General features: G+C 39.3%; 2 protein-coding genes across 5 annotated transcripts in view; both read right to left on the bottom strand.

Moving 5' to 3' along the window:
• The window catches only part of arhgef6 (Rac/Cdc42 guanine nucleotide exchange factor (GEF) 6), a 30,530-nt gene extending 15,157 nt beyond the window's left edge, over positions 1-15,373 (bottom strand). For both annotated transcript variants that reach the window (XM_085179097.1, XM_085179106.1), the window contains exons 1-9: positions 14,750-15,373; positions 13,603-13,686; positions 11,809-11,893; positions 8,469-8,584; positions 6,823-7,027; positions 6,017-6,069; positions 4,844-4,938; positions 4,588-4,683; positions 1,837-1,959 (exon numbers count right to left, since the gene is read on the bottom strand). In XM_085179097.1, coding sequence (XP_085035223.1) covers positions 1,837-1,959; positions 4,588-4,683; positions 4,844-4,938; positions 6,017-6,069; positions 6,823-7,027; positions 8,469-8,584; positions 11,809-11,893; positions 13,603-13,686; positions 14,750-14,914 — 1,022 coding nt within the window. In that variant the 5' untranslated portion in view covers positions 14,915-15,373. The remainder of the gene's footprint in view (positions 1-1,836; positions 1,960-4,587; positions 4,684-4,843; positions 4,939-6,016; positions 6,070-6,822; positions 7,028-8,468; positions 8,585-11,808; positions 11,894-13,602; positions 13,687-14,749) is intronic.
• A 108-nt stretch (positions 15,374-15,481) lies between these two features.
• rbmx (RNA binding motif protein X-linked) lies at positions 15,482-21,183 on the bottom strand. 3 transcript variants are annotated; one of them, XM_085179137.1, is made up of 10 exons: positions 20,903-21,183; positions 20,669-20,787; positions 20,024-20,130; positions 19,772-19,937; positions 19,485-19,625; positions 19,164-19,281; positions 18,836-18,961; positions 18,663-18,754; positions 16,309-17,917; positions 15,482-15,607 (listed from the first exon to the last, which is right to left on the bottom strand). In XM_085179137.1, the coding sequence occupies exons 2-9, from the start codon at positions 20,775-20,777 to the stop codon at positions 17,601-17,603; spliced, it is 1,176 nt and encodes a 391-aa protein (XP_085035263.1). In that variant the 5' UTR covers positions 20,778-20,787; positions 20,903-21,183; the 3' UTR covers positions 15,482-15,607; positions 16,309-17,600. The 3 variants fall into 3 exon arrangements, with proteins under 3 accessions (XP_085035263.1, XP_085035245.1, XP_085035256.1); XM_085179119.1 differs by having other exon boundaries at positions 20,669-20,790; positions 20,903-21,182; XM_085179130.1 differs by having other exon boundaries at positions 20,669-20,795; positions 20,904-21,182.
• Between the last annotated feature and the right edge of the window lie 4,927 nt (positions 21,184-26,110).

Raw genomic sequence — 26,110 nt, 5'->3', positions numbered from 1 at the left:
GCAAAACGTAGGAGTGAAATTTTGTATTTTTAATAACACAACGTTACCATATACAACACACATTAACCGCATTATCAAAAGCTCTCACTTTCACAGAACTGTCCCACCAGTAAAATGAAACAAAGTGTGCAGAAAAGCTCAAAGAATTAGTCATTTTAACACAAATACATCCATGTTTCATTAAAGTGACAAATGACTCGACAGAGTTCAGAAATCGACACTAAAGAGTGGAAACAATAGGAGTGTCCTCATAAAACAACACCATGTGATAAGCTTTGAGTATATTAATTGTCACGCTATTCAGTTGTTAACGAGATCAGCAACTCGATTGGAAATGCAAACGACAACCTCGGACAACAGCACCTCTTCCTGTTTACTTAAATAAAGAAATAAATATCAATAAAATTTAAGCTATATTTTTGCCTGGTAACAGGTTTCTACATGCTACAACAATTGTTTGAGCTGTAGTAGTCATCATATATTTAGATTTTTTTAAAAATGTAATATTTGTATTATGTTCATGTTTTGTGATGGTATATTGATGAAATCAAAAGTAACAACATGTTACCGCACACTGCCCTTTATTTGTTACAGCAAACCAAGCCAATCGCACTGCAGAAAAACAGTAACCCAAGTGTATCACATTTGTGGTGCATGTGAGATTTTCACATGCACCGTCTTTGATGGTCAAATATTTCACAGACGGTGCAAATCAGGTCAAATCTACGCCGTTAGCTGCAACATGATCGCTTCAAACGTGGTTTGACGAGATCGTCATTCATGAGTTTCCACGATCCAAAACATAAATCTGCAGCAGCACTAACTGGTACAAAAGGGTAAATGAGAATGTGACAAAAAAGGCTCCTGCAACTGAAATGCAAATGTGCTTACTGTGAAACGCGCTCTGTGCGCCTGTCCCCATAACCACAACGCTATACACAGTATCCTGTCAACAGTTGACTTCCTGTGTGTAATTCAACTTAATCTTCAGCTCGCAGTGCAGAAATAGACTAGACGCCTTAACATCACCCAAGGCGGTGCTGTTTAAACAGCATCATGGAACTTTCATTATTATTACTAAACACATAAGAGAAGCCCTTACTCAATAAGAATAATGCATTTTAGTAGCAACTGAACTTCCGAAAACATCAGGACACAACACGCATGTTTGACACAAACACTTCTTTACCTTTACTGACACCTTGTGGTTCAAAGTAAAACGACATGAGATCATTAAAATGGTGCGCAGTGCCCTCAGAAATTAAACATAAACCAGCCACATATTCTTTTCTCCCATATCATATTAACCCATATGGAAAAAAGAGGTGAAGGAGCTTTACTGTATCAAACTTCAACTTTAGAGTGCACTTCAAAGGTCAGTTTAAGACAGTACAGCATTCATATCCAAACAATGACAGATTATATTAAACCTAGAATATTCCCTTCTTTGACTGCAAAAACTAAATAATTTGCTGGGCCTTGGAGATGTCAAACTGTGCAGTACTTAAAGAAAAAAGGCAAAAGAAATAAAAACAACTGTCACCTGCAGAAATTTGTTTAGTTTTCCCCAGGAAAGTATTTCATTCACCTTTAGGTCAACTTTTGGCTTTTTAAATGAGGTTTCATGGGATATATTATTGTCTAAGGAATGCGACTAACATTTATTAAAAATGCAATACAATATTTAGCTAAAATAATCAAAATTCAATCAATGGAGAGGATTGGTTACAAATCTGCACCACTGGTTTCTTTTCGCTTTGAAATGAAAAGGCGAGACTTCTCTCTGGCATGTGTCTACATGGCTGACTCTGGTGTTTTGTGTGCAGGGGGGCTGACCTGTGGTCGGTGAGGATGCAGACAGCTGAAGGGTGGCTGGAACAGTAAGCCAGGTACAAAGCCTTGATCTGACACATTAGGTTTAGATAGCAGGCCGCCACTCGCTGCTGTCCCTCTGGGACCCTGCAAAGTCAGAGAAACAGAGCCAAAGTCAGAGAGGTGAAAAGAGCGGGGGGGAAAGGAGGATCGATGTTAAAGAAAAGAGAGACAGAAACAAAAGATGGCACAATAAATAAAATAAAAGAAGTGAGCATCTGTTTTTTTTCCCTAATTTTGTTTAATTTTAGCAATAGCTCTCCAGGCTTTCAGAAATTATATCAAAGTGTTTCTTTGGACACTGGCTGTTTTTTCACTCAGAGGCAACTAACTCAAGGATTGAACCAGCACCGTCTCTACAACACAGACAGCTTGGTAAATAACAAGTTAAAATGCTATTTTATCGACTAGCAGCCTGTCGCAAGCACACTTCACTTGTTCTAGTTTCTTGCTGAATCTATGAAAAATCCCAAAGATGATGGAGTTGATACACATAAAATAGCATTTTTACAACAACAAGGCAATTCCCAAAGAGCTACAGTATTAGCTGAAAACTTGGTATATCTCAGCATAGTGTACAGTGTGTCCTTATGAAATTAGAGGAAATTGTACTTTTGAATGACAAAAGAAGTGTTTAAAAAAAAAAGAAAAGAAAAACCACACACAAACGTCTACAGAACATGAGCTGAATCTGAAAACCATGTCCTTAAGAAACAGGGGAAAAAATCCGACAAAGACTTGACAACATCTGGGAGATACACCTGGACCTTCAGTTGAGAAGAGTGGCTATCAAGAAGCAATTTTTAAGAAAGGGAAACGAGCAGAAAAGTCTGAGGTAGGGGTGGGCGATAGAAACGATATAAATTTGGACAACGATAGAGATTTTGACTATACCGCTCTATCGCGATAGCGCATGTTGATGATGTCATCAAGCTGCGCCTTTGGTCGAAAGTATGGCAGCGGCTAAAACTATTATCATCTGCAAATTATGCCAGGCGACAGTCATAGCAAAGAGATGAAGCACTTTTGAAATATGGGAAAAGCCAAAAACTGCGCTTCCTCCACTTCCGTAACATTGATTCATTAATGACTTTTATCGAGTGGAAAAAAAGTTAGCGTTCATCCTCCAGCTTCACTGTGCTAATGTTATGCTAACATAGCTGTGTCGCTAGCAATCACGTAGCACAACATTATATACCAGGTAGTCCAACTTCAGTAACCCTGCAAACGCCACTGCTGTTTAGTTTTCTGTCTTCATTTATGTTGGAAGTGGTACGTTTGAATTAGTTTCAAAAATCTCTCAGTCAGAACATGGTATGAAATGTTTAGGTGTAAACTAGCGAGCTAACTTCCTGCGAACTTCTAACTCAGTTAAATTTAATAAATTCTGTTTTCATGGATGCCTGGATGTTAAACTTAATTGTTACACCTGATAAAGCAGCAACGCTGATGATTTAATTAAAGATGAAAGAATCTCTTTTAACTCTTAGTGTTCGTTTGACTTTGGTACCTGAAATGGACGGAGTTTTGGACCCAGATTACTCCGCGAAGCTCCTCACTACGGCAGCCGTAATGCTCTGACAATCCATCATGCAGTGCGGCTTACCAAAGTTGCACTAAAACATTTTTTAACAGATTTCTGCACGCCCCAATCGGTTCGAGGTCAGTAAGCACAACCAGAATTCATACATAAGGCACACTCTCAATTTTTGAGGAAATTAAAGGATTTTAAGTGTGCCTTATAGTGTGGAAAATAGCTTATACAGAAGAAAAGAATATATGGTGATATATATCGTTACCGCATATGCTTCAAATCATATCGCGATATGAATTTTAGGCCATATCGCCCAGCCCTAGTCTGAGGTATACCAAATTCCACAAGAACTGAACTGAAAATCAGTGACAACAGGTCTGAAGGAATCCAAATTTGAAACTTTTGGTTGAAATTGTCCTTATTTACAAAGGAAAGACACAACAGTGAGTGTCCAGAGCCATATGTAAATCATGGCGGACGCTCGGCCATGGTTTAGCTTCACTCTTTGAGCATTACCCCAAATGCATCGCCAGCTGTCATCTTTTCTGTCCTCTTTATAGAGCAACATCCAAAGAAGAGCCTCGAATCTCCTTCAAGAAGCCTGGAGAACTATTCCTAAAGACTACTTCCCACATTTCAGTGTATCACCACCTCCATCTTCCGTTTTCGCAGTAAATTATAAACAAATTAGAGGTGGTTTAAGTCTGTAAATATAAGATTAAAGCATTAAGCCCAACTTATTTCATTAGAAATATTTCAGAGGTGTTTGGACTGCACAATCTATGCGGCTCTAAAACTTCTTCACCACCAGTGCATAAACAAATCAAAAGGAATTTTTCAAATATGTGTGCGCAATAAGTAGCTGACCCATTTCAAACACTTTATCAGCTCAGTTTCAAGATGATATTTGTACTAGAAAGAAAGAAATGGGAAGAGATGTCTGGGAGGAAGGAAGTGATTGCAAAAATATTATCAAGTACAGTTCGTTTTGGAGAACAAGTATAGAATTTGTGCAGCGTAAGGAATGTGATGAAACTTAAAACTAGTAATGTTTTACAGAACAATCACAGGAGTAGGGTCCATTGTGGTCCAAATGTTGCTCTTTACTAAGAGTGGTGTAAAAGTAGTTAAATGTAACCAATGAAAGACTTTTTCACACGTCTGCATCCAGAATTACTTACTTAGTACATTCCTCCAAAGCCAAACAAAGTCCCTGCTGGAAGCTATTGATATCCTCCAGATTTCCACACAAGGTAGCACTGTCTGCACCGCTGAGCCTAAACGCAGAAGTTATTTTAGAATTCACTGCAATTTCGACAAATTCAAAAATACTGGCACGCATGTAAACATTTCTCACATTAAGCACAGTTGTAATAAATGCATGCAGCTTTTTATCCTATCACGATCCTGTCACATCTGCTGCTTTATTGCCCTTACTTGTCACTGGATTGCAGGGGTCGTAGGTAACAGTTCAACACGGTTTGTAATTCTTTGAGAAACTCTCGCTCGTGATCTAAGATGTCCTGTACCACCTGGGGAAGCAGCACAGTGAGCAGAATATTTAACATCACACACACACAAACAAAATCAACGACACAAATATTAAAAAACTAAAACTAAAACCTAAAGAAAGTCTGACTGGCAGTATTAAAAAAAAAACGCACAAAGTTGAAGCTGAATCCCACAACCTTCCAGATCTTAATTTATTCTGGTGAAGTAAATCACTTTCGATCAATGATTGTGATGGCTGCATGCAACCACACAATTGAGATACTTAGGTAATATTCATTTGGTCTTTTGTCTTATGTTTACGTTATTCTTTAAAGCTTCTGTGATCATAAGTTAACTAATTTGATATTTTGAGTTTACCTGTAATGCATGACAGCACTAAGCTATAGCCCAAATGGTGGCATAGACTTTATTTGCATTGTTTGTTATTTTATATGGGTATATGTTATATTAATTATATTTCTGCTCTTTCTGAGTTACCTGACCTCCGCTCCAGTCCTTCCTGTTTTGGCTGAAAGAGGAGGCTGAGGGTGGAGCTGGTTTAAATGCAGAAGCCAATAAAGTGGACTGGACCATCTATTGTGATCATGCAGGGGGGATGGGGTTCTTCTTGAATGAATGATGGTTAGCTGTTATCTCTTTAGTTTTCACCTTTGGTGTATATAATGGTTTATTCATTTGCTATATAACTGGAGCTGTTTCTCATTTGGGCAGGTCAGTTTGTTGAGTTATGTTTTTGTTACGTGACGTTTGAGTAGCGTTCTGTTAAGTTAACCTCTTTTATGGGCCCACTTGGTTCTTAAAAGCTTTATTTTTGTTATTTTGAATTTTTGTAATCATCTTGTCCTTTTTGGGGGTATAATAAAACCCATTTTTTTGAAGATTACATTTGTGCCTGTGTGTTCCTGGCTGCTTGGATCATGACAATGATTAACATCCGTCAGCACCAAGAAAATGTACATTCTGACTTTTAACTCCATTAAACATCTAAGATACAACATTTACTATTCCCAAATATTAAGATAAGCTCTGCATAAAATACCTTTTAACCAAAGTCTTACAAAGAAAACGAACTCATTGTCCTGCATAGCTCCTACTTACCACACTGTAGTAGTTCTTAGTCAGCTGAGTTCCTTTAGGTGACAATGGTTTTTCTATAGAGAGAAAAGCAATAAGGATTTTTAAGCTTCATAGAAATACTTGATTATAACCATCAAAAAAGACATTAAATGCATTTATATATTTTGGGGGGAAGAAGGGGGAAATAATTATATACGTCCTATTAAAAAAAGCAGTTGCCATTAAATACTTAAATACATAAACTACAACCTCTTTGTCTAACTTCCAAGACAGATTTTTTTTCTCCCTCGTATATCTATATTTATTCTAAGATGCAAATCATATCAAATACTTTGTGGTGTATATTGTCAGCTTTTGTGGAACTGCGCTATTCTATCACGTTGTTTCTGAAAAAAGAAAAATAACAATGCCAATACAATACCATCAGGACACTTTCAGATACGCCAAATATGGTCATAATCTCAACTTCTGTTCCTGCACTATAGTGCTGAGTGGCCAGAAAAGTGCCAAAGCAGAAGATATAACATTTCATTTCTCGTTATTATTTTAGCACAAGATATTTGTGTAAAATGTTCTGATAGTTAACATATGAATCAATTTATCTTTGAGTCTAAGTAAATGTTAATGCTAACTTTAGTTTAGTTTAGCAGAATGGGAAGACTGGCAACGAAAAAGAAGGTGACAGCAGTCTACAGCAAGGAAGTGTAACACAGCACTAAATGCAAATTACAAAATTGCATTTTGTCCCAAAAGACTCATAACACCATTATACGGCTACATCTCTGGAAACCGCAACTTCACGGTCCAGACAGAGCAGCGAAACTCACCACAGGGTTTGATCTCACGGACGTAGTTACTTGGAAACCAGCCCGTTTTGCCGTTGAGCGTGCCCTCCCACCATCCTCCCTCCTCCTGGCGTGTCACAAGGATCACTTCACCTTTATTGAATGACAGCTCATCCTCGTTGTTCTGCTTGAAGTTGAAGCGAGCCTTTACCATCAGCTGCCCACCTCCACCGTTCTCAGACATTTCCTGTTGAGAAAGGTCGTCACAGCCCGAAAGCAACACATCCAAATGCATCGGCAGGTTTCGATTATACGTTTCAGGTACCTGACAAATGGCTGGTTTGTTTTCAAACAATTCAGTTGTTATTTCAAAATTTGTCTTAAAAAAATTAAATCAAGAAATCTACGGCTCTAATTTTATATTTCTGCGTTTTGTGATTATTGGTAAAATTGTACCATTGGCAGCCAAGAACACAGCCACACAGCCACAGAATGAATCAAGTACATCTGCCAATACAATCATCTACACTTCATGGTAGGCATTGATAAAAAATATACACTCAGACTAAACTCACACGCCGATGTAGCGATGTTGCTTGCAGTTAGTTTAAACCAGTTACAAGCCTTCAAATACCTTTATGAGCGTGCCTGTCCCCACACCCCTCCTCTGCGACTGACTGGTCAAGATGTGCTTCATACATAACACGCTTGCTGACTGTGACTGTGTCTGGCAGGAGGTTATTTCGCCAGGAGGTAATAGTACAATCCAACCACAAATGTGGGCAGAGAAATGGAAAATGAGAATACTACTAATACTTTTTTTTTTTTTCAAAACAACATTTTTAAAGTAACCACCTAACTAAATAATGCAAAACAAATGGACAAATATCTACATGGAAATTTCCACACCATCTTTATTTTCTCTCTTTATGTAATTATTTCTTAAGTATGATGGGTGCAGCTCATCTGTGCTAAACATCCACTATATGAGCTGCAAACTAGGGATGCACCGATACCAATACTGTAAAATGTGTGTGTACTCATACTCGTAAAAGTTAACCGATACCATGAACCGATACTAACTTATTTCATTCGTCAGAGGGTGGCTGGTCATTTTTGTTGTAGTTTTTTAGATTGGCCACTAGGGGGCCAATTATTATTTTATTTATTATTTATTTTATAATTTTTTATATTTTATTATTTATTTAATAATAATTATTTTGTTTGTTTGTTTACATTATGGACACTCTGCAATAATTTAAAAGTTTATTTTATTCTCAAACCTAATTTGTATTTATTTTATTCCAAACAGAAGTGTTTATTTATTATTCTGAAAGCTCGAGACAGTGCCCAATAGTTCAGTGATATTCTGTAAAATTACAATGTGGAGACACTGCAATAATTTAACAGAAGTGCTTATTTTTCACTTGAAAAATTTTTGTGGTCATTTTTATTAAGATTTTATTTTTTATCGGCACGGAATATAATAAAACCTGTCTTCCAATTCATTGTATTTGTGTGTGTGTGTGTGTGTGTGTGGTAGAAGTATCGTTTTTTGTACTCTGTATCGGCAAGTACTCAGATCCAATTATCGGTATCGTATCGGTTTGAAAAAATTGGTATCGTTGCATCCCTACTGCAAACAATATATTTGTATAAATAACAGATTAAAAAAAGTGAGACTGTACCACTGATTTGGATTGTCTCCGCAGAGAGCCTTTGGATTTGGCAGAAGACAGCGTGTGTGAAGACGCCTGACTAGGAGAGGGGGTACCGGACTGAGGACATCTCTCAGCAGCACAATCTGCAAGCACACACACAGGAAATACAAAGCCTCATACGTCAGTTACCTTTATGTTTAAAATTATGACTCTCTCGTGCACACAGTTCATGCAGGTACACATACTTCCACGGGCTGTCAGCCTGATGACAATTCAAGAGCATGGCCCATCGCTTTGTGCAGCCCCAGGACATTGAACACACACGGTCCACTAATTTAGAGTCTCTCACAGAATAATGTGATTTAGCCAAAACTGACACATTGTTCCAAAAAAAGATCAAGCAGCTGAAAAATCACAAAGCAACTTAAAAAAACAACAACAAATGTACGTATATCAAAGTGGGCATTCAGTCCAGCAAATATGTCTGCTTGAATTGAAAATCAAGCTCAAGTTTATGTTGCTGACACCGAACCCCTCTAGGCTGTCATCGCTGAGCCACTGCAGCAGAGGAACTGTGATTTAGGGTCAGTAGCTGCCAGTTGTCCCACAGCACGACTGCAGCTCTAGAAATGGGCTGAGCGAGGTATCAATTTTGTTGTCAGTATTGACTCGAAAAGTGACACATGGTGGTACTGCAAACCTCTTCTAAGCTAACAAGCAGAAACACTTACTGAAGACTGCCTATCAAATGCCAACTGGATGCTAGCCAAATCCACCATCTAATCCTTTAGGAAAAAAATCAGAGAAGAATGAAAAATAAAGTGAGGGGACTATTTAGCCTTTGTAACCTCAAATTCAGATCAAATAAAGAGTTCAGCTTTGAGGCTATAAAACCGGCAAGCGATTAAGTGCACTTTCACTAGCAGGAAGAAAATGTGACGCTTTTTACGCAAACTGCATAACATCTTTTGAAGGGAAAAGGCTACAGATTCATTATTATTTTCCATATGCAAATATGTCCGGGTGCCACACACTAAAGCCTAAGAAATATGAGGAAAATGGCACTGAAGGCAGTGGCAGGTGGGGCTCGTGGAGTCTGCATGCCACTCGTCACACACAGAGAAGCCTAACAAGCCCGTCTGTCAGCTAGGCTCTGTGGCTGCCACTGTTACTTCAGTATGCATACAATATTCAAAGCAGTTAATCTAAACAAACACAAACTCTGGGCACAGGAACACGAACGACAGGAGCTGACCTCAGAAGAGGACGTAAAGCAATAATACAGAGGGCCACTTGTATTCAATATCAACTAAACAATCAACTTCAAGTCAAGCTCAAATGCAAAGATGGAAGAACAGCTGCTGGGCATAGCTAGCCTGTAAAACATTTGCATATCAATTACATCTGAGCTCTGAGAGACGCTTCTGTGCCACATTTTACACAGTGGCATGCATCCTGCTTTCGTTTAAGTGCATTCAAGACTCTGGTCGTCCAAAAAGAAACTCCTTGAAAGTGTTAATATTGCACCAAAGGAAGGTAGGGGTTGGAGATGGTCACGAGAAATGAACAAAGCATCTGATTTTTCCAGGTGAACAATAATGTGATCAAGGCCAAAAGCCTAAAAGAGTCAGCCAAACAAAAAAAAAGTTGTTCTTGACACAACAAGTACTGCTCAAGCTCCGACCTGTTCAGCATGTGTGATCTTTTCTGCACTGCGGAAGTAGGTGAAGTTGGGCCAGGAGCCTCTATTCCTAAAATATTCTGTAATTCTGAGACACCGGCATCGCTTCATCACTGGGAACAACGATGATGTCCAAGTAACATCTGCCTTAGGTGGTTATAATCCCCACATGACCCCTTTTTGAACCTAATGTCAACTATGAAATCAAGGATCGCCTCAAAATTTTTATTTTTTTGCCAAAAGATACTTTGTAACAACTGATGTAAAATTACCTCGTCTGAAAGTATCAGAAAATAAATGATTTCAAAAAACCTTCATATCCTTAAACCACCTTGTTTTTGTAAGGACAATGCAACATTCATGACTGCGTGGAACAGCATTCTCGATGGACCACGATGAAGCCACAACGAGTCCAAAACTTAACGGTAAAAAAAAACATGCATCTACATCACAGGGCAGCAAATTGGCAGCACAATGTACCGACTTTGTTCATGAACTAACTGACAAGATAATCTAGCTAGTGCAGGCTGAATGCCTCTGTCCTGAACAATCATCGAACTGTAGCTGAGAATAAGGATGAGGGTCTTTGGGGACTGGAAAAAGCTGAATAGGACACAACATGTCCTCAAGCTGCTGGCGCTGAGAAGTAAAGGGAACGACTTAAGTAGAAAAACATCTTTGTAACACAATGGAGAAAAGAAAGTGGCTTTCTCGAGTGAACAATTTTTTCATCACTGTGTATGTATGTCCTCAAACCACTATGCTAAATAACTTGATATAACAAATTACAGACGGCAAATTCACATCAATTCACAGAGAACAAAATCAAATAAGCCAAATGAAGTTGAAGGAAATGGCCCAAAAGTTGATGATGGTGCAGTTGTGTGAACTGTATTTGAATGTATCAGCTCAGACACATTTCAAACAAAAAAAGACCGGACATTAACACACGCATGTTCTCAATGACATGTGTAACAAAGCATATAGAGGTGGCAGACTTGTTCTAAAAGTTGCTGACTGAATAATTCTAAGGTTCTCCGACAGCTGTTAGCCGGATACTGAAGCGAGACTGCTATTAACTCGTCAGTCGCCCCAAACAGGGACTCCTGAGTAAAGTAATTAGCCCCAAATTGCTGTAGGAATGCTGCAATGCGCACTACTTTGTGCTGTGTCCTTACTGAAGAAATGCACTTGAGGAAAGGATGCATGCGTGTCCGAAAGCAACACTACAATACTCAGTTACATAAGAAAACAGAGAAAAAAAAGAGAGCAGGGTGTTTTTTGGGGGGTGTATTAGGCCAAGGATTCACATGAGTAAATATGGCACGCAGCGTGACACAAACACAAACTGTCACGCCAGCTGCCCACCTATACTACAACCAATCATACTATCGAAGGGCTCCGTGGATACAACTGGTAAATTAAGGCAGAAGAACACCAGTCTCATCAGGACACATACAAGACATCTTACCTGACTACTTTTAATATAAAGCTACACGTTCTTTCGCTTCATTATCTCAGCTCCATTATTATAGGAATTATTTAAATCAAGTGACAATAGAGTATACCGAAAAAGCATCTAATTCTTTCTTTTCATAACATTAGAAGAATTTATGTAGACGAATAGTGAGGACGAAACATTAACAATCTCCAACATTCAAGATCAGAAAGAAGGTAAATTCTTACCTTGTGTTGCAAAGTTGACTGCCAGCAAAGTATTTAGGACCTTGCCAAAATTGTCACCAGTGTATAACCACTCTGGTTCAAACACCTGGATGGAAAATTTCAAAAGGTCAAAATTAGATCTTTTTTTTTTCCCCTTCCCCCTCTGATTAAATAGATCTGAGTAGGAATGCTTTTTTAGTGCATACATCCACAGCTAGAGAGACAGAGACACTCACTCCAGGTTATTGCACAAACAATGGAAAGAGACACACATAATGAAATGCACACATGGATTTGAATAAGCCTCTAACAAGACAGACAAAAACGGACATGTTGAGTGTGACCCATATTCTGTGTCTTAGCGGTTTGTAATAAAACAGGCAGCGTTGCAGGCACACACAGATGCTCACTCGCACACTGCTGCTCGGTCGGTCTCAGGCAGCTATCTTCTTTCCTCCAGTGGATAAGGTTTCACATTTTAAATAAAACATCTTAAATATAGGGTTTGAGTAGTATAACCTGCATTATGAGTCGTGTACAACATCTTTAAGTGTGATCATTACATCGCTTAATGTGGGACGAGCCTTAGGGTCGATGTAACTAACAAGACTTGCGCTACAAGTTGAAATATAAAAGATAAGGGGAAAAAAAAAGCTGGCACATAACATTACCTTTACAAATACTGGCTTTACATCACCAAAAGCAAAACAACCCGTTGGTCATCACGATAACTTTTGCCAGCATTCACAAAAGTTTTGGCAGGGGTCAGTAGTTTCAGTGAAAATGTATTTAGGAGCGTAAAAATCAGAGCAAATAAATCTTCACATAGAGTTAATAACGCAGAACAAATATTGGAGAGCCCCAACAGTAATTGATGCTTCCTCTTTCTGCATCTCGGAGCAGAAGTGAAAGCAGAATTACTGCTTTCTCCAGTCACAGGACAAAACAGGCATTATAAGCTATAGCAAAAAGGGATGAAAAGTTCTCTTAACATGATCACATCACTGACCAAAGGATGGGCGAGGTTTGCCATAATGCCACACAGACATCCCCGGGCTGCTACATTTAATAGCGCCTCTCCAAAAACTTCTGCCCATGAGCTACTGGCTGGCTGCAAAAGGTCTAATTATGGGCTAGGGCACAGTTGGTGGATAAAAGCAAAGGGGACCTCCCAGACATAACAAGCCAGCTGGGCAGACCTACTGAACCACTTGACTTTGCAGTCAGCCAGCCTTGCTGACTCAATTGGCCGTTTTAAAGAAACCAAGCGTTGTAATTCCAGACCAAAAAATATTATTTTTAAAGCTGGAAGAGACATTAAGGTCCAGTGTGGTGGTAACAAACAGGCTGGTACAGAGACAGAGTAACCTCCCAACATCTGGAAATGATACACCACTTTTCAATATTAGGGAATGCACTGAGCGAAACAGCACCGCTTTGGGGATTTTTGACCTGCAGCAAAACTAACCATTAAGTCACGAGTGCATGCAGGAGAAAATTTATTAACAAGGAAGTAAATGCTGTTCAAAACTAAGTTGCACCAGTTTGAAAACAGACAGTGAAGTCATGCGAGCCAGCACTTCACTTCCTGACTGATTAGTGAGAGTGAGTGACAGCATGTCTGTTTATATGGCTCACTCCACATGGACGTGAGGGGAAAGCATATGCCAGCAGGGTAAGCAGACCACAACACAAGCAAGAGTGTGTTCACATCTTGCAGTAGACAGGAGATAACGACAGAGTGAGGTCAGTGTATTTCAACAAAACATGCCTCTGAATATAAAACTTGACAGACCACACATTGAGATAACTTACCTCCACTTTCAAGGACGAGCATCCTTTTAAAAACTCCTTGATGTTGGAAATGCAGTCTGCTTCAGTTCTCGGGTCCTGGCAATACTGAGTACACGAAATAAATATATAAACACATACCTCGGCTTAGTATGTCAAAGAGGCATCTGACACACTTATCAAACGCTCACGGCTAAAGCTACAAATCACTTCAGTACACACTGAGCCCCGCAGTAAGTAAGAGAGATGCCGCAATCCGAATGTGGCAACCTAAAGTTAAGAAAATAACTGTAGATTCTTCCTGCGTCTCCTTCATGCATATATAACCATTACCACCACAAAACCGCCGTCAAAGTAGCCTTACTCAAGCAACTTCCGCTCATTTTACAGTTTCAAAATAAAATCCCCACCGACGAAAAAAAAAAGCTGACGTTTGTATTTTTTTAAGCAAACTTCTAACAGTTCCTGTGAGACCAATGTAGTACTGCCACGGAGAATGTATGTAAAACTAGGGTGATCCGTCTGCCATACAAGGGAGAAGTTACTACTTCCGATTTTGTTTCGGGCTCACGTCGTCGCCGCTTTGCGCTTTTTTTTCTTTTCTTTTTTTTTTTCAAAGGGGAGGTCGCACCGGGAAGAGCAGCCGCTCAGGAGGAAGTGACGAACTGTCTTTGCAACTGTTATTTATCACTATCAACTTTGCCATCTAAAACAGTGAACACAAGTTGTGGTCAAATTTATCACCTTTAAAAAAAGGAGTCAAACAGTTTGGCGAACCTCTCCGTTTGTTCTGTACAGTACGGCCTATGTGCAATGTTTAGCGCACACTTGCTACTCAATTTGCCCTGTTTTGGTGGGTGTCCACACTGACTCGCACGTCTCAAGAATGCGGAACATTTCTGTCGCTTCACAGGAAACCATATCGTGTATTCACAAGTCTGAAACTCTCTAACTGTTGTTGTCGTTTTTGACGCGACACCTATCGCGCAAAACGGTCACAGACGGCTGTTCAAACTTCATGGTTCGAGTTCAGTGAGCTACAAAATCGCAAAGGCCTGCTGGAGGGAGAAGTTCTCGTCGGTATCACTTTCATCAAACCCCTCCCTTCTTTTCACCGTCGACGGATCTTTTGGCATTTGTTGACTCGAGTTAGCTTAAATCAATAACTCACCTTGGGAGTAAAGCCAGGTACGAGGCGCTCCGAGAGCTTGCACAGGACGACTCCATCCTTGAGCGAGGTTTTCAAAAACTCCTCCGGATCCGCTATGTTCTTTTTAGGCGAGCTAAGCACTCCTAATGATATCAACCACGTTACAGTCTGCTCCTCTGGATTCATAGCTCCACGAAATGACCATTGCCTAAGCCTGCATTGCTTTTAATTTAAAAAAGAAAAAAGCTGGCGTCCTGTTCCGTATCAATATGCAACTCACATCCGCACTTCTGCTAGAAGTTAAAAAAAAAAAAAAAAAAGAGGCGGAGGGGGGGCCGACGCTGTGTTTCTACACGCAAAACTGATGATCACCCCTACTGGCAAATAGGCACCTCAACAATAGTTTTTTTCCCGTCTTCCCCCTCTGCAAAGTAGCACATGCGAGTAGAGGGCAATCATATTGCATACTGAAATGCAGCAAGGCTCAGAAAACATGACCGATATATGCAAATTGCATACTGATAACTCAGAAGAGGCAACTATTTAAGTCTAATATAATAAAGAGTAATAACTTCATAATTGGGTCAAATTTTTTTCAAATATGGAAAATGGGTCATCTGCCGCAGGAAGCCTTATATGGGGAAAATGTGATATTTGCAGATAATGATTGTCTCGGCTAAAAAAATTTTTAAAGTTTAATCATGTCATGGCCAAAATCTTAAATTTCAGGACAACAAAACAGCAAACGGAAAACCTCTTCAAAGTTTTTATTGAAAACAGTACAAAGTTCATTTGATGGCTGTACATTTCTCCCACTTTCAATGCGTTGCTCAATACGAAGATTCAGCCCGACCTCTGAACAGAAAGCTGTGCCAGCATCTGAAAGACAGCAAAAGACATCAAAAGTTAAATTTAACAACAATATCATTTGTCCAACAAACTTGGGTGTTTTTTTGCGCAATTTCAGATTATTTTTTACAAATTATACACACACAATAATATACACAGCAGCCATAACAGGACTTTCAGGAAGTAATCTAAAAAGAAAATAGTACAGAGTCACAACAGGACTCAACCAACTTAGTTTTGTTTGTTGCATTTAGTGGGCCAAACTGAGGAACTTCCTCATAGCACCTCATACAAAAAAGGTTCAAATGTTTTGTACAGAACTAAGTATATTTAATATCTCAAATTATTTTCCTCCTAACATCTTAAAAATAAACTAAAGTCTTTTGGCATATCAAACCATTTTCAAAAACACAGGTTGGTATCAAAGTGCCCTGCATAACTATTTTCTAGGATTCTCTAAATTCCCATTTTACATTAATAAGTTACAGAAAATAAGTAAAGCAAACATATCTAACATGCAGAAAATACAAAAAGGTATTCAAATAATCATAATGCCCACTGTAGTCAATTATTGAAGATTTTACTTTACATCATTAGTAATGCTGACAGGCTCACGTGGATTTTAAATAAACACATTGTGTTCATCATTTGGGGCAAAATTGCTGTAAAATGTCTCAGCAGTAAAAGTTGTCCATCCCATCTTAATTGTGTACAGGTAGATAAAGACTTACTAGTCTGTTAGACATGGTTATGCGGATGCACTGTAGCTCAACTAGTCCAGCAACTTGAAGACATCCAGATATGTTGAAAGGGCAATTGCCTTGAAGCAATGTTCATCCTGCAATGAGAACATCATATTAGTATGGTGCTTTTTTCTTAATCATGTATTATGAGGTAACTGAAAATTATATTGTTGTCCTTGGTCCAACTGTACATTCGTTTCATTGTTTTCCGGTTTGGCAGTTAGGACGATGGTGCTCTTCCAACGGTCTCCATTGTTTGAATTGGCATGCTCAAGGAAATGATTTTGATACCAAGTCTTTAATTTAAAGATTGCTTTGAGGTGTTTATAGAGGAAAAAAATTACTAAATATTACCCCATCATGTAAAAATGCACGGTTGCCAATCATTTTACTGATGTTGGATGACTGGTTGGGCAAAAAGGAGCCTTGGGGCTCAGTTGGTAAAATGGGTGTTAAAAGCATTCACGGGTGAAAAGGGAAGAAACTTCTTGGCATGTTGCTGCACTTTTGACAATTTTGAGTGACGAAAATGGACTACAACGAAAAGGTTCATTTCAGTCGACTTCCTTTTTTCCTTTTGTCCCTTGAAGCCAAGTTTCCTTGAATATCGCCCTTTGACTGGAGAGTGCAATACAGGACAATGAGAAACTCATTTACAGATGAGAAACAAAGAGTTTTGCTTTGCTTACCAGCTGTTGACTATCAGTCGAGTTGCATTTGGTCGTTGCATGCCATCAAATGGCTCTAGGGTGATGAATCCATTTCCAAGGAACTACATTGGAACATTTTGACAGTAACATTTGCCTAACCTTGAAAACAGTAGCGTCCAGTTGGAAGTACATTTGTGGCAAGAATGAACGCATCTCACTCCAATATTTAGCAGACTCACCTAAGTTTTACAGAGGACCTTTTTAAGGAGATCATGTTGTTACGTAACATTTGTTACGGTCTGTTGTTGAAAAATCGATGAGAAAAAGTTATGGTACAACTAAAACCTTTATTAGAGTAGGAAAGCCATACTTATAGGGCATTGCAGATTTCAACAGCACTGAAAGTACAAAAAACTAACACTCACTTGGTAACTGTACTGACATAAGCAAGAGAGAGAAAAAACTTTTACACATAAAAGAAAAAAAAAAAATTGGGAAAGTCAAGATACAGTTCAAAACTAAGCTTCAGATTCCACAAATTTAGACATGGCTAGTTTGTCCTTGCTCCAAAACACGTTTTAAGTGTGCATGGAGACTAACGTTTGGTTTAATGACATTTCCAAGTCCAGTTCAGTATCTGCTGCGAGCCATTCCTCTATCGACTCGACTGCCACCACGGCCACCACGTGGCCCTCCACGACTTGAGCTGTTGTACGAGTCACGAGGAGGGTAGCCTCTCTCGGCAGGGGGAGCTGGGCCCCTATCCTGTCTGCCCATTCGCTCACCACGGCTAGGTGGATATGGGTCACTCCGACTGTTGGGGTAACTGTCACGACTGCCATAGCCATCCCGGGAACTGCTGCCATAGTCATCATAACGACTGCTTCCACTGCTCCCACCATAGGATGGTGGGGGGCCCCTTGAAGGTGGGGCGCTGCGAGAGTTACCTGCAGGGTCAATGGTTCAGGTAATTGGCAAAGTTCAATTTATACATTTTTCTTTGCACGGTCAAGTGCTATTTTTTTTTTGCCAATAGAATTCATTCTGTGACAAAAATAAATAAAACTTAATGGATGGCATATTTAAAATGTTCCACCCTTTTAATACTTAACATGGATATTTTGTTGATATGCGCAGTAATATATCCAAGCACAGAACAAATAGGTAGTGGTACCCATTTCAGCATGCCTTTGATTTGAGTAGCCATTTTTCCATTTAGAGATCCAAGTGTAGGTTAGGGTGAGGTTTTCAGTTGTCTTGATGGTTTTTGAAGATTACTCCTTGAGGGAGTACTTTGCTGGACAACACATAACGGGCAACGGATGTTTCCAAGGATTTTTGAGGTTCCTTATGGTTGCAAAAACTTTGAGGTGCATCACATACACATGATATTGCCAAACTCATATTCTCCTGATGAATGCAGGGGCAATGCAGACTTTGGTATGTAGACACTTTTGTTTTTCAGTGGAGATGCCAATGGTAAAATATTGCTAGTAGTATGAAAATATACAACTTGGATTGTAGGTCAGGGAAAGAAAAAAAAATAAATTACCATGTGGTTTCCTCTGAGGATGCGAAAAAACTGCAGTATCTTGTGATAGGACAAGGCAGGTTTGGTTGAATATTTGCGCACTTCTTCTTTGTGCCACAGCGATTACACATTGTCATTTCACTCATGGAGTTATGTCTTACCGTAACCATCATATGAGTCTCGGTAGGAGCCACCACTAGGACGGTCCATATAGCTTCTTGGTTCCCTGCCTCCTCCATAACCATCACGGTCACTGCAAAAAGCAAAAGTCACTTAACAACCAAGGGAGATCTGACCTCAGGTTTTTACTTTTTGTATCAATCCAGGCTCATACCCGTATCCTCTTGACATTGAGCCGTAGTCATCGCGGGAAGTGGAATTAGAATATTCTCTATAGGAATAATCTCTGGAAGGTGGCCCATAGTCCCTAGAATCTCTGGAGTAATCCCGACTGGAGTAGCTGTGAAACATTACAATACACCTCAATACTGTTTCCTGAGCATAAATTTGTGTTAAATACGTGGACTTTTTAAACAGAAAATTCAAATATAAAAGATGACCACAATAGCTCTAAGTAACAGCAACTATAAGCATGTTACAGTATATCAATCTTGAGGTTTGCCACATATATTCACACTAGTGTGTATTACGAAAATACCAACCTGTCTTTTGAGCTGTAATGGTCATCTCTGGGTGATGGATAATCATCCCTTCTGGACATCATCGAGTCTCTGCGAGGTGGAGGTGGACCATAGGGATCTCTGTCCCTTGACATGGGAGCTGGAACACATAATGAGAAACTGATAAGATTAATCACCAAATTGCCATGAGACAGAAGTATCCCATCTAGTTACTTGCAAGAGAAACAGAAACTAGATACTAAATTATATCTAAAGACTAAAATCTGTACAATTAACTTTTTTTGGGGTAATTTCTTCCACATCACTTCCTGCATTTAAATATTGCAGAGTACAAGCACTTACGTCTGCTCATGGGACCAGATGGGGCAGACCTCTTGGGTGGGGGACCTCCATTTCGAATAGGGGGCCCTCGTTTCATTGGAGGGGGGCCTCTGGATGACATCCCTTTAAAGAAGGGTTCTACACTTCCTGAATCATAGTAGTCTTTTAAACAAACAAGAAATGCACATATTAACATACTACATTCAAAAGCTGCAACAAAAATCCATCCAGAGATTATTATATCATTACACAGATTCTTCCAATTTACAAACTGAGCAGACCTAAAAAAAAATAACTAAATAAATTACCTCTTGATGGGGGGCCTCTCATTCCACCAGGACCTCCCCTTGAACCACGAGGACCTCTGGGTGGCCCGCGACTGCGAGAGTGCATGGGTGGAGGTCCGCGCCTGCCAGCACTCTCAAACTGAGGTTTTGTAGCTTGCTCAACCTTGATAGGCTTGCCATCAAGTGACTGGTAGAAGAGTTACAAGTATAAATCATATTTTTTTAGCTGATTCTTTTTTATTTTTATTACAGCCAATTTGAGTCATCACTTACCTTTCCATTCATTTCGCGTGCTGCATCCTTTGCATCAGCAGGACTTTCAAAAGTTACAAATGCAAAGCCTCTTGATTTGTTTGTTTCACGATCCTTCATCAAAAGAACTGAAATAAAGGAATTGATGATCAGAAGTGAGCTTGTGTTTTTCAATTAGCCAAGTTAAATACAAAAGTGACTCATTTTAACAGTTTAATTTAAATAAGGGCACACTTCTATGACACCCCATAATCGAAAGTGACTATTTTCGGTTTCTTTGTGTCCCTTTCATGGTTCATAGGTTTTCTTATTTCCTTCAGCAAGACTATACGGCCATTTACAGTAAATACAGTATTATATATTAGAGTTTGGAAGAACAGGCTTTCTTTTAAATTAAGTGGAAAAAATGTCACAAACTATGTGGATAACGTAGAAGATGGTAAAACTGCAAAGTTAGTGTATTAAAAAGGGGGCTATTCGGATTTCCCTACGCTGTAACAGTAAACTTAAATATACACACAGATGGGTAAAAATTTCTTCCAGTATTTCGCTACCACCCATTTGCCAGAATAAAGGCGCCAAACAGCAAACACTGAGCAATTTTATAACTACTTTATCCAGGATATGCACTGAACATGATATGGCCAAAAGGGGTTCCATTCCCACCTTCCACAATCCTGCCATATTTGCTGAAGTACTGCTCCAAGGCCTTTTCGGTGGTCTCCGTATTCAGTCCGCCGATGAAGAGCTTCCCTGGTCGGTCGGCCTCCGCCATGCTCCGAGGTCTGCTACCCAAAACGAAAGAAAGACCATACATTTAACTTAAAATGAGCATAAACCCTGAAACAAAAGGGAACGCTGTATCCTGAAATAAACAGCCACACATTACTTTGGCATTACCTTTCTGCTGCCAAAAGTAGGGAGCTACTGAATGCGCAAAATGGCGATAAAAATGCTACCGATTTCAGCTGCTTCTTTAGCCCGTTAGCTAATAAGTATTTCGCTACTAAGAAAAGACTCTGCTTCACGTCTACCAACAAGCTACTTTAAAAGCAAATATAAAAAAATACAGCTTAAATTTTAGCATGCATACACACAACTAACTGCATTACCCCGCGACTTTATCAAAGATAAAGCGACGATAAAAATGGTTCCTCTCTCCGCCTTCTCACCCTTCTTCTTCATTTCCGTTTCCCGTAGACCAGTTGACCCCAATTTTGATGCTGCCGCCTAGAGTCCAGAAGCATTACTCCATATTCTACTATGTCCAATATCCATGTTCAAAACTACTCGCACTTAAAAATATGCATATTTTATATTTATATTTTATTTTATATTTTATATATTGCATAATTTGAGCAGTTCAGTCCGAATTCGTCATAGTACATAAACCGTATTAGGTTACAAATGATCTTCTTATGGCCTCTGACACTAGACTAGTGTCTTTGCTTATCCTGCTAGAACTCAGTGCAAGATTTGTAACTCTTGAATATAATATTTTACTACAGAGATTAGTCAGTTCTGTAGGTATTAAAGGAACTGCACTGCAGTGATTGCAATCATATCTATCTAATAGATCCCGATTTTTAAATGTAAATGTGGAATCTTCTTTGCACACCAAGGTTACATATGGACCAATTCTAATTACATTTTCCTTGCTGTCCTTATTAGAATGCATTGCATACACTTTCACTGTAATGCAGTTTAATCTTCACTTTATTTATCATTGAAGCCTGATGAACAGCAGCAATTAGTTAAACTGCTGGAATGTCATAAAGACATAAAAGCTGGGATGACCACTAGTTTACTGCTTCTAAATTTAGATAAAACTGATGTTACACTATAGGCCATACAATTAGAAACATCCCGTCTCAGAGTGTTGCTGAAAAAAATGGACATTTATCACTTCTAGGCTGGACAATTGTAATTTGTTATTATCAAGTCTAAAACCTCCCTAAAGAGCCTTCAGTTGATCAAGAATGCTGTAGCAACAGTGCTAATAGGCACTAGAAACAGAAACCATATTTATCCTATATGAGCTTCTCTTTACTGGCTCTGTTAAATCCAGAATCCAATTTGAAATCCTTCTCTTTACATACAAGGTCTTGACTCATCAGGCCCCATCTTATCTTAAAGACCTCATAGCACCACATTGTCCCAATTGAGTACTTCAGGCTCAGGAGGGGCGGCCATCTGCTGTGATTGGTTGGGGTGAGAGAAAGAAGACAGGATAAAGACATGCTATGGACGAGAGACAGAGATTAATAACAGGTATAATTCAATGCAGAGAAGTCTATTAACACATAATGAGTGAGAAAGGTGACTGGAAAGGAAAAACTTAATGCATCATGGGAATCCCCCGGCAGCCTACGTCTATTGCAGCATAACTAAGGGAGGATTCAGGGTCACCTGGTCCAGCCCTAACTATATGCTTTAGCGAAAAGGAAAGTTTTAAGCCTAATCTTAAAAGTAGAGATAGTGTCTGTCTCCTGAATCCAAACAGGAAGCTGGTTCCACAGAAGAGGGGCCTGAAAACTGAAGGCTCTCCCTCCCATTCTACTTTTAAATACTTTAGGAACAACAAGTAAGCCTGCAGTGCGAGAGCGAAGTGCTCTAATAGGGTGATATGATACTACAAGGTCATTAAGATAAGATGGGGCCTGATTATTTAAGACCTGGTATGTGAGGAGCAGGATTTTGAATTAAATTCTGGATTTAACAGGAAGCCAAAGAAGGGAAGCCAATACTGGAGAAACAGACTCTCTCTTTCTAGTTCCTGTCAGTACTCTTGATGCAGCATTTTGGATTAACTGAAGGCTTTTAACCATTAGTTATTTTTAAACTATGCATTGAATCATTAGTTTATTTTTAAAATATGACTCTCTTCCACTCTCTTCCACAACTGGTCACAGCATGTGGCTGCCCCTCCCTGGGCCTGGTTCTGCCAGAGCCTGGTTCTGCCAGGAGTTTCTTTCTGTTAAAACTGAGTTTTCCTTTCTGCTGTTGCCAATTGCTTGCTCATAGAGAGTCCACTGATTGTTGGGGTTTTCTCTCTAATGTTGTAGGATCTTTACTTTATAATATAAGACACCTTGTGGTGACTGTTGTTGTGGTTTGGCACTATATAAATAAAAAAAGAATTAAAATATTATTATGAACACATGAGTTAATAGTTGGCAAGCAAATTTTATAATATAATGATAAGCTACATTTTCAGGATTAGTAATTTTCTTAATCATTAGAAAGGCAGCTGGTTGAATTGATGTATCTGTGTAGGTATAGGGATGTCTGAGAGAGAGAGCAGTGGATTCTTTTAATCATGGGATGCCTGAGGAATGGAGAAGTGTACAAATGTTCAATAACAAGAGTGATGTGTAAGGACTATCAGGAGGGGCAAAAACACATGTGACAGTGATACACAACATGTATGAGCACACCAAAACAGTGGTATATAATAGATAGGTCTTGAGAAACTATACAAACAATGAGTGCAAAACTGCATATGTTTATATGACCTGAATGATATAACAGTGGGTCATTTCACAGTGTTCATCAGAGTGACAGCCTGGGGAATAAACTGTTTCTGTGGTAGCTGGTTTTGGCAAACAACACTGTAGTGCCCGCCTGAAGGCAGCAGTTGAAAGAGTTTTTCTGGGAGTGTCCTGCTTTGTGGCTGAGTGGAACCAGACACACAGGACAGACTGGATGATGGCTGTGTAGACAAAATAATTGTAATGTAGAGAGAATACATGTGTGATCGAGAGGGAGACAGGTGTAACACTGAAGCAGCAAGGGGCAGAGGTACTGAAGGTGGACACGTTTAAACACCTCTACTCCACCATTCAAAGCAATGGGCAGTGTACTGAAGTTAAAGTTTTCATCATGAATGATCAGGATGGACAGGATTTGAAATTCATATATCAGGGGGACAACTCAAGTTCATTAGTTTTGAGGCAAAGTTAGTTAGACATAGCTGTGATTATTTGTATATATGCAGAGGTGGGATACCAGATACATTGGACAAAAGATTTTGAAGATGGGGCTGTCAGATAGGATGAAAAAAGGATGACCACAGAGAAGATTAGACATGCAGAAGGTTGTGTGACAGAAGAGGATGCTAGGGTTAGGGTGATTTGAAGGTTGGTGATCCGCTTCGGTGATCCTAAAAGAACCAGCCAAAAGAATATGACATAATTGGCGACTATTCCCATTTTATAATGCACTAGGTTTTTCTTGAATATACTATCTTTTGTATGTAAAATTAAATTGTTAAAAAAAAGGATGTTGAATTAAAAGCTGTTGTCTCATACAAGTTATTTAAATCAAATTGAATTACAAGACTGCAGATAATTCAGTCAGTCCCATATCAACTCATCCCTGTTTGGAATGTGCCAATTGGCAAGAATGGTCACCTCAAGGTGCTTTATACTTAAGGTTCCTTAAGATCCTACATTTTTTGAGAAAACCCCAACAATCCAATAACACACTATGAGCAAGCATATTTCAACAATCACAAGGACGAATTCCCTTTCAGCAGGAAAGCAGAGCTAGTAGAACCAGCAGAGCCAGGTCAGGGAGGTGCAGCCATCTGCTGCAACCGATTGGCAAGAAAAACCACGAGTAACAATAGATGTTCATGTTTTTATAGATGCTTGCTTGGCAGAAACATTAAAATTTTAATTGTTTAAAAAGCAAATGCTTCCATATTGTTTTCTAACTATAAAGAATGTTTATGTTCAATAAAGCTGCAGTTACAGTGCCCACTATCGTTGTACCGCATATACCACACCAAACCATCACTTTTGCTGTTCCAACAGTCTTGGAGGGATCCATCCAGTGTGGGTTAGTGTCAGACCAAGAGCGGTGGTTTTGTTTGTTAACTTCACCATCCACATAAAAGTTTGCCTCATCACTGAACGAAATCTTCTGCGTGAACTGAGGGTCATGTTCCAATTTTTGTTTTGCCAATTCTGCAAATTCTGTGTGCCGATCTGGGTCATCCTCGTTGAGATGCTGCAGTAGCTGGAGTTTGTAAGGGTGCCATTTGTGAGTAGCTAATATCCGCCGAAGGGATGTTCGACTAATGCCACTCTCCAGTGACATGCGGCGAGTGCTACGCTGTGGGCTCTTGCTGAATGAAGCTAGGACAGCCACTGATGTTTCTTCATTAGTGACAGTTTTGTTGCATCCACATTTTGGCAAATCCAACACTGAACCAGTTTCATGAAACTTAGCAAGCAGTTTGCTAACTGTAGCATGGGAGATGGGTGGTCTCGTAGGGTGTGTTGCATTGAAATCTGCTGCAATGACCCGGTTACAGCGTTCACCAGATATCAACACAATTTCGATCCGCTCCTCACGTGTTAACCTCTTCGACATGTTAATGGCTGTGAAGAAAGAGAAACTTGTAAATAACTCATGAAAGAATAAAGTTACATTGAAACCAAGCACACCATTGTTTTTCTTGTGACATTAGTTTCATGTGTCACATGGCCCTCTTCCTATTGAAAAAACAAAACTTGTATCCAAGATGGCCGACTTCTAAATGGCCACCATGGTCACCACCCATCTTGAGGAGTTTGCCCCCTCACATATACTAATGTGCCACAAACAGGACTTTAATATCACCAACCATTCCCATTTTATTACAGTGTATCCATATAAATGGCCCACCCTGTAGAATGCATGTGCCCGTTCCGGATTTTCTGGTTTAGCTTGCAATTATTTATATTTTACATTTAAAATGAACCTTTGCTTTCTCGGTATTGTTTCAAACGCATTTTCTCTAGCTGTTGCTTTTCTTATAGCTTACATTATGGATTATAAGTATGTCATTTTCCAACTTTTACGAATGCTTGATTGAAAACAAGGACTGCTATGAATTATCAATAAGCAACGTCAGTCTTAATTCCACGGTGTCATTGACTTCCGATTTTCTCCTGTTAAATTAAAAGCATAAAAAGCGCATTAACGTATGGAATTGTACTTTTAATTTGTTTTTATTCAAAATAAAGTAACCTAAAACATACCACTGGCATATATACACCAGTTATTAGTTCTTTAAACCTTTAGAGGTAACAGATTAATTATTATATACATTTATTTTGA

Source organism: Neolamprologus multifasciatus, chromosome 2 (assembly GCF_963576455.1).
Source record: "Neolamprologus multifasciatus chromosome 2, fNeoMul1.2, whole genome shotgun sequence".
Lineage (NCBI taxonomy): Eukaryota > Metazoa > Chordata > Actinopteri > Cichliformes > Cichlidae > Neolamprologus > Neolamprologus multifasciatus.
Note: the sequence above shows the minus strand (reverse complement) of the source record. Positions and strands in the feature narration are given on the sequence as shown.